General features: G+C 40.0%; 1 protein-coding gene across 1 annotated transcript in view; it reads left to right on the plus strand.

Moving 5' to 3' along the window:
* Positions 1 to 275: 275 nt before the first annotated feature.
* Positions 276 to 13,563, plus strand: part of LOC148015461 (uncharacterized) — an 88,341-nt gene continuing 75,053 nt past the window's right edge. The window contains exons 1-2 of the mRNA XM_087665209.1: positions 276 to 324; positions 1,147 to 2,042. Of these exons, the coding sequence (XP_087521335.1) occupies positions 1,195 to 2,042 (848 nt within the window). The 5' untranslated portion in view covers positions 276 to 324; positions 1,147 to 1,194. The remainder of the gene's footprint in view (positions 325 to 1,146; positions 2,043 to 13,563) is intronic.

The raw sequence follows: 13,563 nt of genomic DNA on the forward strand, positions 1-13,563 counted from the left end.
AATTTTAGAAAAATCCATCTTTCCTAAATTACCCATAAATTGCCAAAAAAATATAGAAAAATCATTTAAAAATTATCAAAAATTCTAAAAAAATTATAAAAACATTCTAACAAATTTCCCTCACCTCCCTTGCTCATTTTCCATTTATTCCAACATAACAACTCATACCTAAAAATTAAATTAAATAAATAAAAATAAAAACCCAACATAAATCAAATTAACACATCTGCTAAGGTGTTATTTGTTGTTTCATCAGTGCTTTTTGCTTTTCCTCTCCTGGGACTCTTCCGTGCGCATTCCTGCATTTCATACACACCCTGCCAGGTATTTATTTTCTGTTATTTATTTATTTATTTTTCCCCTTTAATCACAATTAATTGTTAAAATAAACCCTTTAATTCACCCACCATGGCACGCGCATTCGCGCTAAACACACATCCTTTTTTTTAAATTAAAATAAACCAGCCGTTCACTTCGCACGCGCTACGTGCGCTACAGAGGCACTCTAAAATTTAAAATAAAATCAACCAGCCGTCACTTGAGCACGCGCTGGCAAAAAAGCGCTCCACATCACTTTAATTATAATCAATGAATTGCATTTAGAGACCCAGTCGGGAATCGAAGTCCGGGACTCGTATAACTGCACCGGTTTAACCTAATAATTGGTAAATAAATTTGTAATAAGGAACCGCCGTTTTCTTATTAAGGTTTATCACCTAATAAAAATTCACCCATTTTTCATAATTGATTAAAATCAACCCTTCATTAAATTAAATCCCCCCTCACTGCACTTACTTCCCTTTTCACTGAAGCGTTTCGTGGGATGGGTATACGCAGTTCTTAGTGTTGTTTTCCATGGTCCAATCTTGGTTCTATCACAGATGTCGTATTGATATGTGTTGGATATGGTATGGTTTTGATTTCATGCCTTAGTTACGGTTACGGGTACGGTATGTAGTTTTTTTCTTTTATTGCCTGATACGGGGTTCAGGGTGTTTGTTTGATGCATCGCATGAAGCTTTCGGTCGCATTTGTCTCGAGGTCATGTCAAATTTTTTCTAGGATGTGGTTTGCCTGGGGTTAGTAGGTCGGGTCACGTTTGATTGGTAATTCTCTTATCCTTGGTTTTTGTCTGTTGGTTTGCAGGCATTCACCTTGATTGTCTGTGTTTGTGGTGTGTCTGTAACCATCTGAATGGCGCCTTCTCATGCTCCTCCCCCTATCCAGTACGTCCCACTAGTTAGTAGGGATTACTCGTCCCTACTTACTTTTGAGCCCCTCACGAAGGCAGGACTTGCTGCTTTTGTGGCCACTCCTTTTCCATTACTTCCAGAGGATCCGTCCGTATGTGATGAGTTCCTGGCCTCTTACAGCAAGAAGACAGGAGTAGTCCAAGGCATGTCTATGACATTGACGTCTCGAGGCTTAGGGAAGGCTTTGTCCTTACCCTCCAAAGGAGAACCTTTTGTGACCACTCGACAGCTCTTCTCTAATGAAGAGATTCTCAAACTGTTGCAGAAGCAGACAAGGGAGGTCCTTGATGTTAAGAAAGTGATAAACTCTTCAGGAGTTTCGTTTTCTATGATCACTGATCCCGTCTGGAAGACCATGTGCCAGTTCCTTCAGGACAGGTTCATGCCTGCCAAAACGCCATCCCACTATTTGTCCAAAGAGCTTTTCACAGCTTCCAGGATGGTGCTAAAAGGAGTTGCCATTGATTGGAGCACATACCTCCTTACTAAGATGGATCAGCATTTTGTTAAAGTCACGAGGGGTAATGTTACCAATGTTACCTATGGATCCTATTTGTCTGCCTTCTTGACCTATTCAGGTTTACAGAAGACTGTGCCTCCACCTCCTCCATCAGATCCAGTACCTCCTCCTCCACCTTCCGAAGAGTCAGCACCTATTGACATTGAGGATGATGATTCTCCGCCTCCCCTGGTCATACAGCGCAAACGCTTGAAGAGGGTAGCGGACAAAGCCCCTGCTGTACTTCCCTCAGTGCCTATCCCTGCTACTTCTGGCAGTGACCTCCCTGAGTTTCTCACTTGCAATAACCTATTCAGGGCACATAGAGAAGGATCCTTGGATATATCAGTTCCTTCCTTAAACAGTCTCGTTTCAGGAGATGCCATTCCTTTCCTCTGCAAGGATATTCAAAGTTCCATTGAGTTGTCCGTGACGGCCTGTGTTCAACAGTTGTACGCATCTTTCTATGAGGAGCTTATGCAGTCCAAAGACCAGTTGCATAAAGCAACATCTGAGTTAGCATCTACTAAGGATACCCTAGCAGATCTATTTAAGCAAATGGAACAGCAAACCCAACTGGTTGCCACTCAGAGTGATGAGATTTCTTCATTGAAAACCCAGTTATTCGAGGCTCAGTCACAGGTTACTAGCCTTTCAGCAGAGACGGAGAGGATGTCCAGTGAAGCGAAAGAATTCCAAGATCAATTAGATGACAAGCTTTCAGCTTTACAAATGGCTAATGATACAGTGGCCAACCAAGCCTCCCAAATCCAACAGTTGCAGGATCAGCTTGCAAAGTCCCGCTCTGTTCCTCCAAGCCCTCCTGTTCCATTAATTCCTTCTCTTTCACAGCAGGACTTGGCTGCCTTACAGAGACAGGCTACTTTGTGCCCTTTATTCCAAGACAAAGTGGAAAGATTGCAGTCCAGAATGGACTTGTTATGGTCTACCTTTGAACAGTTTCAGGACTATGTCTTACCAGACCATTCTTTCTTTGTCCACTACCACTTACAGAAGCTGGTCTTCTATATGAAGCTTTCCACGATGGATTTACCTTTTCCAGAGGATGGCTGGAGTGGGGCTTGGTCTGCTGAGTTGTTGACCGAGGTAGTCAGAATGCTCTTTGAAGATTCTGTCACGCCCGACACCATGCTGATGTCATACATGTATCTCCGAGGCGATTTGTTAATTCCAGATGAGGTAGATATGGCATGGTATGTGGGGGATGTGGTCTTACAGGCTGTTCTATATGTCAATCATTTGGAGTTGCGCATAGCTGATATGTTTCAAAGTTATTCCTCCAAAGTAGCTGATTGTCAGGATAATTCGTGGCATCCCATGATTGATTCGGTGGTCCTAAATCAAAGACAAAACACAGCTCCTACCTTTGTCCAGAGTACTAACCAACTAAGGATGGATCTCTTAACCTATCTTTCTAAACATAATCCATTTGATGCTACTTTCTTTGATGCCTATCATAGACGATCTCTTTTAGGACCTTCTGTTCCTACCCTCCTTTATTACCAACAATTGGCTCACCGTTATGCTATATATTTCTCCCTTTGTCAAACTCATTCCACAGTAATTTTACCACTTCTTTTCCAACCTTCCAATTCCCCTCAAATTCCTATTTTCACCTATTGTTCCTTTATTGAGGATAGGGTATTTTCCCCTTCTCCACCCTGTCCTTCACCCCTCATAAATGTACCCTCCACATTTCCTATTTATCAGTTAACACCGTTCCTTAGTGATTCCTTACAAATTTCTGCCACTCCTTCTTTAACCTTTTCTTCCTTTTATGATTTTTCCTATCCTTCCCTACATCCACTTTCCCTTATTCCATTACCCTCTCCTAGCACTTCCATATCTCAACCACCTCAGTTGGTTAGTGACTGTGCTGGTTTTGATAATCAGATTTCCAGAAGAAGGGGATGGAGTTCGGAAGATTGCCTTACAGGACCGCAGATTAATTGGCCAGTAATTCCAGGGGAATGGACAGTTTCAAGTCAAGCTTATCAAAACTATGTTCATTTTGCCCAACAATATTCACAGTCTGCAGATCCCTCAGTGAGATTAACTGCTCACTTTGCTTGGTATCTGGCGTATATGCATAGGCACTCCCATACTGATTCAAAGCCTATCCCAAAGTTGTGCATGAATGTCAATGTTAGCATTGATTCTCAACAGCTGGAGATACTGTATTTTCATGCCCTCTGTTTGCCTAGCAGATACCTAGTCCTATTGGAAAGGATGGGTTGTCTCCAATTTTTCCAAAATCCTCCTAAAAACTTTGTAGATGAATCCTTATCTATGGATCGATTCAGACAACATCAATCTTTTAAGAGGGATCATCTTCATTGATACCTTTCCAATGTATGGTGCAAGCTTTTTAATGCCAAACTCTTCTTTTTGAAGAAGTCATTCAGATGGTTGTGTTGTGTATTAGTGTTTGTGTTGTGAGTTCATTTATGTCAAACGAACATGGTGGTTTCCTATTGGATCTTGTGTACGAGCTATGTTTTGGAGATTTGTAGAGATGGGGTCGTGGTTGGAGAGTTGAAGCTGATGCAGAAGAAGCAGAAGCAAACTCTTATATCCTTTACAAATTTGTGGTGATTTTTAGTTTGCTAAGAGGTGTTAATGTGTGAAAGCGTTTTCCTTTCTTTGTATTTTTATATCAGAAACAGGTTATAAGATGGGGTCGTGGTGGATGGATTCTTTGTATGAAGATATTGAAGATCAAAGTGAAGCTTTTAAATGAACTTGTATTACCTTTTTCCTGGGTCGCGAGGACGCTTCCTTATTAAGTGTGGGGATATGTTGAGTGTTGAAATGACTTGTTTTTTGGCTGATTTTTGTTGTTTTTGAGAGCTGAATGGTTGATTTTAAGGGATGATTGATTGATTTGGAAGTGGATTGAGAGTGTTTTGGATGATATTGATTGTGTTTTGGAAGATCATGATGTTTGTTGATGGTTCTGTGATGTTCTGATAGGTTCTGAATGGTTCTGTATACCTTCTGTTTTGCTCTGTTTTGGTCTGTTTTTGTTCTGATTGTCTTCTGTAAAGAGGGATGGAGTATTGATTGATGAAGAATGAGATATTGTGAAAGCTTAGTGAATGGTTTGTGAGAGTTTTGAATGGTTTGAGAGTGAGTTATGTAGTTCTGATGACCTTCTGTAACCTTCTGTAGGTCTTCTGTAGAGCTTCTGTTTCTGTTCTGTTTCTGTTCTGTTTCTGTACTGTAACTGTTCTGGAACTGTTCTGTAGACTGTTCTGTAAGTGTTCTGTGGAATGTATGTGTGACTTTGGGGAAAGTTTTCTAGCCTTGGAAAGAGGTGAATACAAGTGCAAAAGAGCTGAAAGAAGTGGAAGAAGTAGCTGTTGAAGACTCAAGAGAAGACTAGAGTGAAGTGACAGTAGTGAGCTGTGAAGAGACACTGTAGTGGCTCTGGTGACCTTTCATATCAGACATACCTCTTGGGAGGGGTATCCACGACCTAAGAGTGATTATTGAGAGTAATTTTGAGAGATTGTAGTGAGGATATGATGTATTATTGATGGAGTGTGTGAGAGAGAGTCAGAGATAGCCAATTCTATTGAAACAAAGTGATTGTATATGAGAGATTGAGAGAGAAGACTATGAAGATATTGAAGATGAATACTATGTGATGTATTTCCATTCAAAGATGGTGTACTTCTTTGTTTTCTTTGTTCTATTGATGGATTTTGTGAAGATGTTGAAGAATATGGTCGATTCTATTAAAAACCGTGGGAGATTTACATGATGCTGCATGAAGATTTGTTGTGCCTGGTGTTCTTTTCTTCATTGTGACAATATGAAACATGAAAAACAAGCTTGTTGATGTTACAAGATAGATTTTCTTGCAAGAGAATTCCCTTTTCCTTGGTGTTCCTCTTGGGGCTCCAGGAAGTATAGTTAAGAAGGAATATCATATGGCATATGGGTGTACAGAATGAAGATCCAATAGTGCTAAGATGTGACAATCAGAGTTACATCGCCATTGCCAAAAATATAGTCATAAGACACAGTCACTTAGGAAATGTGTTGATGGACCGCTAAATCATGCCACTGAAATCTTTTCAGTCAAGCACGTTATAGTAGTATTAGAAAGAATTGAATAAGTCATCGATAAGCTATGCATGTATTTCCTTAACAATTTAACTTATAAGTCAGGAGCGAAAGAGTTCTAGCTACCTCAAATAAACAACCTAAATAATATGACCTTGATTGTTAAGCACCTTCCAATAGCATATATATTGATTTATTAGAGAAAAAATTCCATCTCAAGCAAATCAAGCCACCAAAGTTTGACGTCAAAGGGAAGCATGTTGAATTTGAAGTGAAAGTTTCGATTGAGTCCATGGAGGATTACTTTTCTATTGTAAAAATTGCTCATCCTAATGAACTTATGATAGCTAAGTGAAAGCTAACATATGAAGTTCACCTTGGGTGTAAACAATGGTGTAAGGGCTGAGGGGTTTTTGAAGCAACCATCACTTCAGAGAAGTCGAAGGAGGCTATGCATGGGTGATACCTCCCACGAACGTACCAGTACACCTTAAAGATGAATGAATTCTGTTATAGGCTAAAGTTAAAGCAAGCTTTATCCCCAACAGTGCAAAGAAATCATGAGCTTCATCTGCATCCAACTCACCCCTAGTTGCTATAATTTTCCCCACACTCTTTTAAGAGAAAAGTACACATAGCATTTGTTGTCTTAGTATATAAAACTTTCCCTTCCACTTGATTAGTCAAGTCTTCACGAGCAAGCACAAGATACCTCATTTGCCAAAGACCTATAGGCATTGTGACCAAATCCACCAACCACTTAAAATGAAGAGACAATGGATATGTGGGTTGCAATCCATCCCGATGTCTCACAAATGAATACTTTTGACATGTGATACATGTTTCCACAAAGTGAGCAACATCCTTATACATACCCTGCTACCAATATCTTTCTTTGATCTTTGTAAAAGTATCCCAAACACCTCTATGACCAGCCCACAAGCTTTCATGAAATTCTTGCATTACTTTTACTTGTGAAGCTTTGTCACCCAAAACTCGCAATGGCATACTCTGTTTCTTTTTATCATATTTCCATAAGTATCCATCTTTTTAAAAAAACCCATATGCTTTCCTCTTGATTTTCTTAAACTCCTCATCTGAACATTCATGTCTCTTTGTTAATGTACTGAGGTATTGACCAATTCTGAGCCACTGTCCTGTATACTTGTCTTCCAAAAACACTTCTACACAAGATATAAAATATCTAAAGTGTCTTCTCTTTGTTGTCAAAGCTTCTGTTAATGCTATAGCAATACCTTGCATTGCTAAACTCACTCTTGCAACATCATTTTCAGCCATAAGAAAGTCATCTTCTTCCTCCTCATCCATCATCCAATCTTAATTCTCATAATGTGCTTGAGATAGCATGTCTGCCACTAGGTTATCTCTTCCTGCAATATGCTAAAATTCAGGGTTCAAAGATTTGATGTATGTAATCATTGGAGCATAGCAATGTCCGAAGTAGCACAACTAGTAATCATATCCAATAGCGGCAAACAATCGGTCTCAGTGACTACATGAGCACCCATAAAATACTCCTTATCATATCTAAGGGCTGTCACAATTCCCCATAATTCTCTTTTAGCCTGTGGACATCTTCTCTGTCGTTCAGTTAATACTTTAGCACCAAGGCAAATTGCATATCTTTGTCCTTCCTCATCATCTTGCCCAATTTCCCATCCAATCCCGATTGGGCTTGTATCAACAGTAATAATGATAGCCTTTCCATGTGAATAGTCAGCCTTTCTCAATGTAGGAGCAGATTTTAAGAGTTGCTTCAATTTCTTCATTGCTTTTTGATGCTTCCTTTCCCAATGAAATTTCTAACCTTTCCTTAGAAGCTGATAAAGAGCATTGGCTACATGTGTAAAGTGAGGAATCCATATCAAATAGAACACATATGCACCCAATAATCTACGCACCTCTAATACATTCGTGCATACATCTTGCATTCTATCAATCCCATCTATTTTTGCTGGTGATGGCCTTTGCCCATAAGGCCCACACATATGCCCAACAATCAAAATCTCTTCAACTCCAAACACAGACTTTTGTCTATAAAGAGTTAAATGCGCCTCTTCGAGACATGTCAAAATCCTCTCACAATCCACAATATGGTCTGCAACAAACTATCTGCATCCATGAGCATCCATCTTTTCATTCTTTTCATCCACTGCACACCCTTTGATTGGAAGATCCATCTAAGAAGGGCATAGTCAATTGTGGTATAAAATCCTTGAGTACCCTATTCATAGCATTTGTCATGTGTGCCACTGAGTTTGTTGCACCCTGTGGGAGAGTACACATCCGTACTAACCCCAAAGAAGTCTTCATGGTTGTGATAACCCTGCTTTCAATTGCAAGCTGAAACTGATCATAACTCGAGTAAAGGTCACCCAAAGAATAGATCGTTCTGCCTACGAAAGCCTCTGTAAATTCATCAACCTCAGGAGCTGCACCCACATTTCTTATGGTCACTTTATTGATCGGTTACATGTCTTGAATAAATATCAATGCCCCATTATTTTTGGGCACAGTAAACCAACGATTTGAGTACGGGGTTGAAGAAGGCTCCAAGATCTTCATGGGAATCTTTTCATTTAGCAAATCCATCAGCTTTGGCAAGTAAGCTTTAGGCACTAGAATAGGCCTCAAATTCCATGGTACATGTGGCATAGAAAATATGACTATAGGAGAGACAACATTTGGATCCACACAACCTATTTCACTTGGCTGAAATGCAAAAGCCTTCCCATGTCTAGCCAACATCTGCATAAAATAGTCTCTCTCAGCACGCAAAAGAAACCCTTTTGCACCAACTTTCAATTCATGTAATGTTTCATATGTAAACTGATGACCTATATCTTTAGGATCTCATAAGCTTGGCTGCCTTGAAACTTTTTCATACATACCCTCACTCTCTGGTGGAAGTGACAAAGAAATTGGTTTCACATTTTTGTCAACAACTGTCTTATACTTTGTCTCCATAAGTGCTTCAGCTCATTGTAATCCTTCCTGCTAAGCAAACAATGCTATAACATCATACATATCCAAAGAATATATTGACAACACTCTGTTTTTAGCCTCATTTTCTGCATGTATAGTTGCTGAAATTTCAGCCATAGTGTTAGAAATATTTAGCCCATAAAAGATGCTTGAAATGCCATCATTTTCAGCTAACAGCCCCAATTCTCTTTGTTTCTTAATAGCCCGTTTCATAGATATGCATTCAGGCCTACACATAGCTTCCATAGGCTTAAACCAACATGAACTGTTTCCTGTAACTTGAGCATTACCAATAGTAAATGCATGCTTCATTTCATCAAGAGGCAAGTACACCCTTTGAACAGCACTAGTATAGCCCCGCATTACAGCAGTGCTTTAATGAAAATCCAGGTCTTTGAATTCCCTTGCATTTGGAACCAAAGGATACTCTTGAAGCGTATCACAATTTCTGGGATAATTAACACAAACAATAAGAAATTGGACTGCTTTTATCCCATCCTTGCTTCTGACTCTTGCATAAGCAGAACCATCATCAAGCACCTTTGTTTCCATACGCACACTTGTAATATAGGGATGTCCCAAATGTTAGAAGGAAGGCATAGAAACCCACTATAAGCAAGGGAGTATAAGGGCAGATGATTGTGAATAGCCCTAGGGGCAGGGAAAACCCTAACCCTAGCTTGGAAAAGGCTATATAAACAGCCTATGGGTCACTATCAAGTGTGGGAGAGTGTACCCAAGTTGTACTCTAAGCAACTTAGTAAGCAAGATTTCATTCTTGTACTTTGAGCTCTCTTCTCCCTCTTGTGCACACATTCCATTGCTGCAACTCTGGTTTTCAACATGGTATCAGAGCCATCTTTGATCTCCTCAGCTTCCCTTAGCCTCAGCTATCACTAAGTGCACATGAGCCTTTACCTCCTTCATCTTATCCTTCTTTCCTCCATAGCTGCCTATAACCTACCTCCATTGGAGGACTTGGGGAGGACAAAGGAGGCCATATCGGCCTGTGCTTTCTTCTCGAGATCTCTTCCCCACATCAGGGCGCAGTTCCTCGTTAATTCTACCCCCGACATTGTCCACATGTGAGGCTGGCATTGCGTGATTCCCAGAAACAGGTGCAGTTTCTGACAACGCAAAATTCATGCTGCTGTACACGCAGCAGGCGACGCGATCCCAGCAGCTATCTTCTGGCTTTCATAGCCCCCCTAGTGGGCTATCCTCATCTACAAGGGTTCCTGGAAATTTCTCTCACAGAGAGAGATCTCTGCCTAATCCTAACTGTGTTGTTTGAGACAGCCATAGCTAACAAGATCCAAGCTTGACATTTTGTCATTTTTTCACTATGAGCTTCATTAACAGTGATTCTAATCACTGAAGTAGAGTCTCTTAAGCCTATTCCAGATTCTAAAGCTCTTGTGCATGCTCAATGGACATCACTAAGCATTGGGAAGCTGACTTCCAACCGGGTTCCATTCAAGCACTTCATTAAGCTTGACAATAGTGTTTTCTAAACACTAATCATGAATCATCTAATCATTTGCTTGCTGGGCATTCACTAAAATCCAGTGAGTTTTTTTGTTCCTCTTCGTATATTGTTGTAAGGTTATGTGTACAATTAGCACATAGACAATCATACACTAGAAGTGTATTGCATATCGTGAGTGACTTTGTTTCAAGTACACTGGTCAATGAAATCAAAAGCATGAGTGTCATTGTACTCTCCTTGGAATCATCAGCAACAAGCATTGAGATCATAGACCAACCTTGTCCAACACAAGCTTCGTCCACTAATCCATACCATAAGGAGGAGCCTGAAGTCCAGTCTAGGTTTACTTCATTAAAACCTAAAAAGACTATTAAACCTCGGAAGAAGTTTGCACATAAGAAAGGACCACCATAGTCATACTTTGAAATATTGCATTTATATGATTTTCAACCTTTCTCTTCATTGCAACTTTTATTTCAAATTGTTTGATTTTCTTCCGCATTCAATGGAAAATTTGTAAGGGACTAGACACTACCCTTGTCCTAACAAGTGGTAAGACCTTCCCAATGACCACAACATATGCTGATGTCCGTCCTCAAATTCGAAAGTTTGATGGCAAATATTTCCACCCATGGCAGGTACTTATAAAATACAAAATGATGGAGAGAGGGTATTGGCCTCTCATTCAAGGTAGTAGAGCTATAAACTCTGCAAATCTGGTTGATATAGAGGATGACCAACGTGCTCAAGCAATCATAATGTTACACTTAGATGAATCCTTGATTCATCATGTTGATCAACTAAACACTGCTAAAGAAAAATGGGATGAGCTTGAAAAGCTCTATGGAGCCACTGGAAAAAATACTAAAATCTTCCTTAAAATTGAATTCTTTAGCTTGGAATATCGTTCAGGAGAAGATTTGGGAAAATTCATCTCTCATATGAAGGGACTTATGGGACAACTTGCCTCTGTACAAGCTCCAATACATGAAGAAGATGCTATTGCTACTCTCCTAAAAGCTGTAAAACATGTGTTTCCTACTCTTGTAACCACTCTCACCAACATTCCAAATCCTACATTGGCAAGATACCATTCAATCCTGTTTGGATGAAGAAAAGAGGAACCACAAAGAAAGCATCAACAGTCAGGCAACTTCAAATTCCCGTGATCAAGTATTGGTTCATACAATTCTCACTAGATGTTCTTTCTGTAAGAAAAAAGGACATCTTGTAAACAATTGCTGGAAGAAGTATCCCGAGAAGATGAAATGTAACAAGTGCAAGAAGATAGGGCATATCACTAGTAAATTCCCCAACACTCCTAATATACCCAAAGAATTGGTGGCCAACAATGCCTCCAATCCATCTGAAGATCGATTGTTTTGACTATTTAAATCATCTACCTAAAACAACCTTGTAAGCCTGATTTATAAAGGCATCCCAAGAAGGGGGGAACCTCTTAGATGCTTTGTAATCTAATGTCACCCTGGCATTGAGGGGGGGTGTTAGAAGGAAGGCATAGGAACCCACTATAAGCAAGGGAGTATAAGGGCAGATGAGTGTGAATAGCCCTAGGGGCAGGGGAAACCCTAACCTTAGCTTGGCAAAGGCTATATAAACATCCTATGGGTCACTATCAAGTGTGGGAGAGTGTACCCAAGTTGTACTCTAAGCAACTTAGTAAGCAAGATTTCATTCTTGTACTTTGAGCTCTCTTCTCCCTCTTGTGCACACATTCCAATGCTGCAACTCTGGTTTTCAACACCAAAATCAATGCATATGAGGAATTATCTTGCACAAATAAGTGTTGCTCTTCCTGTACATTACCGATCATCACTTTTACATTAGGACATGTAGCATAGAGCTCCCTTGAAGAATTATTTACAGCCCTCATACAACAACCATGATCAGTGTCCATAGGCCATGCACCATTTTCATACAATCCCCACTCAATGACATTTATCTCAGACCCATGGTCAAGAAAAGCAACACAAGTAGTTTCATGTTCCCCTATTTTCAGTACCGTTTCAGTGGTAACTCTAGCCCAATGATTTCTTGTGTAGTGACTTCGAGGAATAAATCCTAGAGTCTCTTCTCCATATTGTTGCATTTGCCTTACTCCACCATGCATATTGCTACAAGACAATGCATTTTCAGCCACTTTCTTCTCTTTTCCACATGATGTCCACTGATTAGTAGCATCCTGCATAGATAATCCAGTACTTACTTCATGCTCATATTCAGCGCGAATACCCAATAAACCAGTTTCCTCTTCAAATTACAACAATGCACTAGTGGTATCACCAAGAAATGGACGCTTCCTTTTAATTATGTCAATGATCTCATCATCAAATTCTCGCTTGGCAATGCCAAGCACCTCTCCCAAGGTAAATTCCACCCGACCGTTTAAGATCCATTCTTCAAGAACCTTCTTAAGATCTCTAGCTGTCTCAATGTCAGATTGCAACTTATATCCTAGCTGCTTGCCTTTATTTTTTCCCTCTTGTTTGTTATCCTGTTTTTTCTCCTTGACCTCTTCCATAAAATGCTCGGGAGGTGGCTGATTTGCAGCTTTAGACTGATCCACACTTCTTCTTGTCATTCTTTTAGATGTCCCTGCAATATCTTCATCTCTTTTTCGTTTTTCTTCCACAAGTACATCTGTGTTTTGTAACTTTGCTAATATGCATACACTGAATTTGGATCTGCCGGTGATTCCCAACCAGTTATGCCACGAATGTCTTGCCCTACATGAGACATTTCACTATTAGTGACCTTTCTCTTTTCAGCTGCATGTAAAGTATGTGTCCATATTTCAGCCATCACTTGGCCATGCATTCTATCCAACTGTAAACCAAAAGTAGAAGCATATACTGCTGCATGGCCAACCATCACTTAGTCATGCATTCTATCCAATTGTAAACCAAAAGTAGAAGCATGTACTGCTGCATAAGCATTTCGGACAGCCAAGTCTTCCAAGAACTTCTGCATACCTCCCTTTCCAAAATTCAAAGCAAGAGGCAATCCCATTTCTTGTGCATGGATCTTGCCATCTTTCCAAAGGATAAGCTGTCCTACCAAGGCCTCTTAATAGGCAGCACAATCCTTTCTCTTGTGCTACAAATTGTCACACCACATACATCTTTCTCCAGGCTTAGGGGTTGCTGCCTGTCCCCTTTCCTCTTGTCCTTTTTCGTCCAATTTTGCAACCTTCAATTGAAGAT

Source organism: Lygodium microphyllum, chromosome 24 (genome assembly GCF_053477565.2).
Source record: "Lygodium microphyllum isolate KBCC chromosome 24, Lygodium_microphyllum_v1.1.10, whole genome shotgun sequence".
In the NCBI taxonomy this organism is placed as follows: Eukaryota; Viridiplantae; Streptophyta; class Polypodiopsida; order Schizaeales; family Lygodiaceae; genus Lygodium; species Lygodium microphyllum.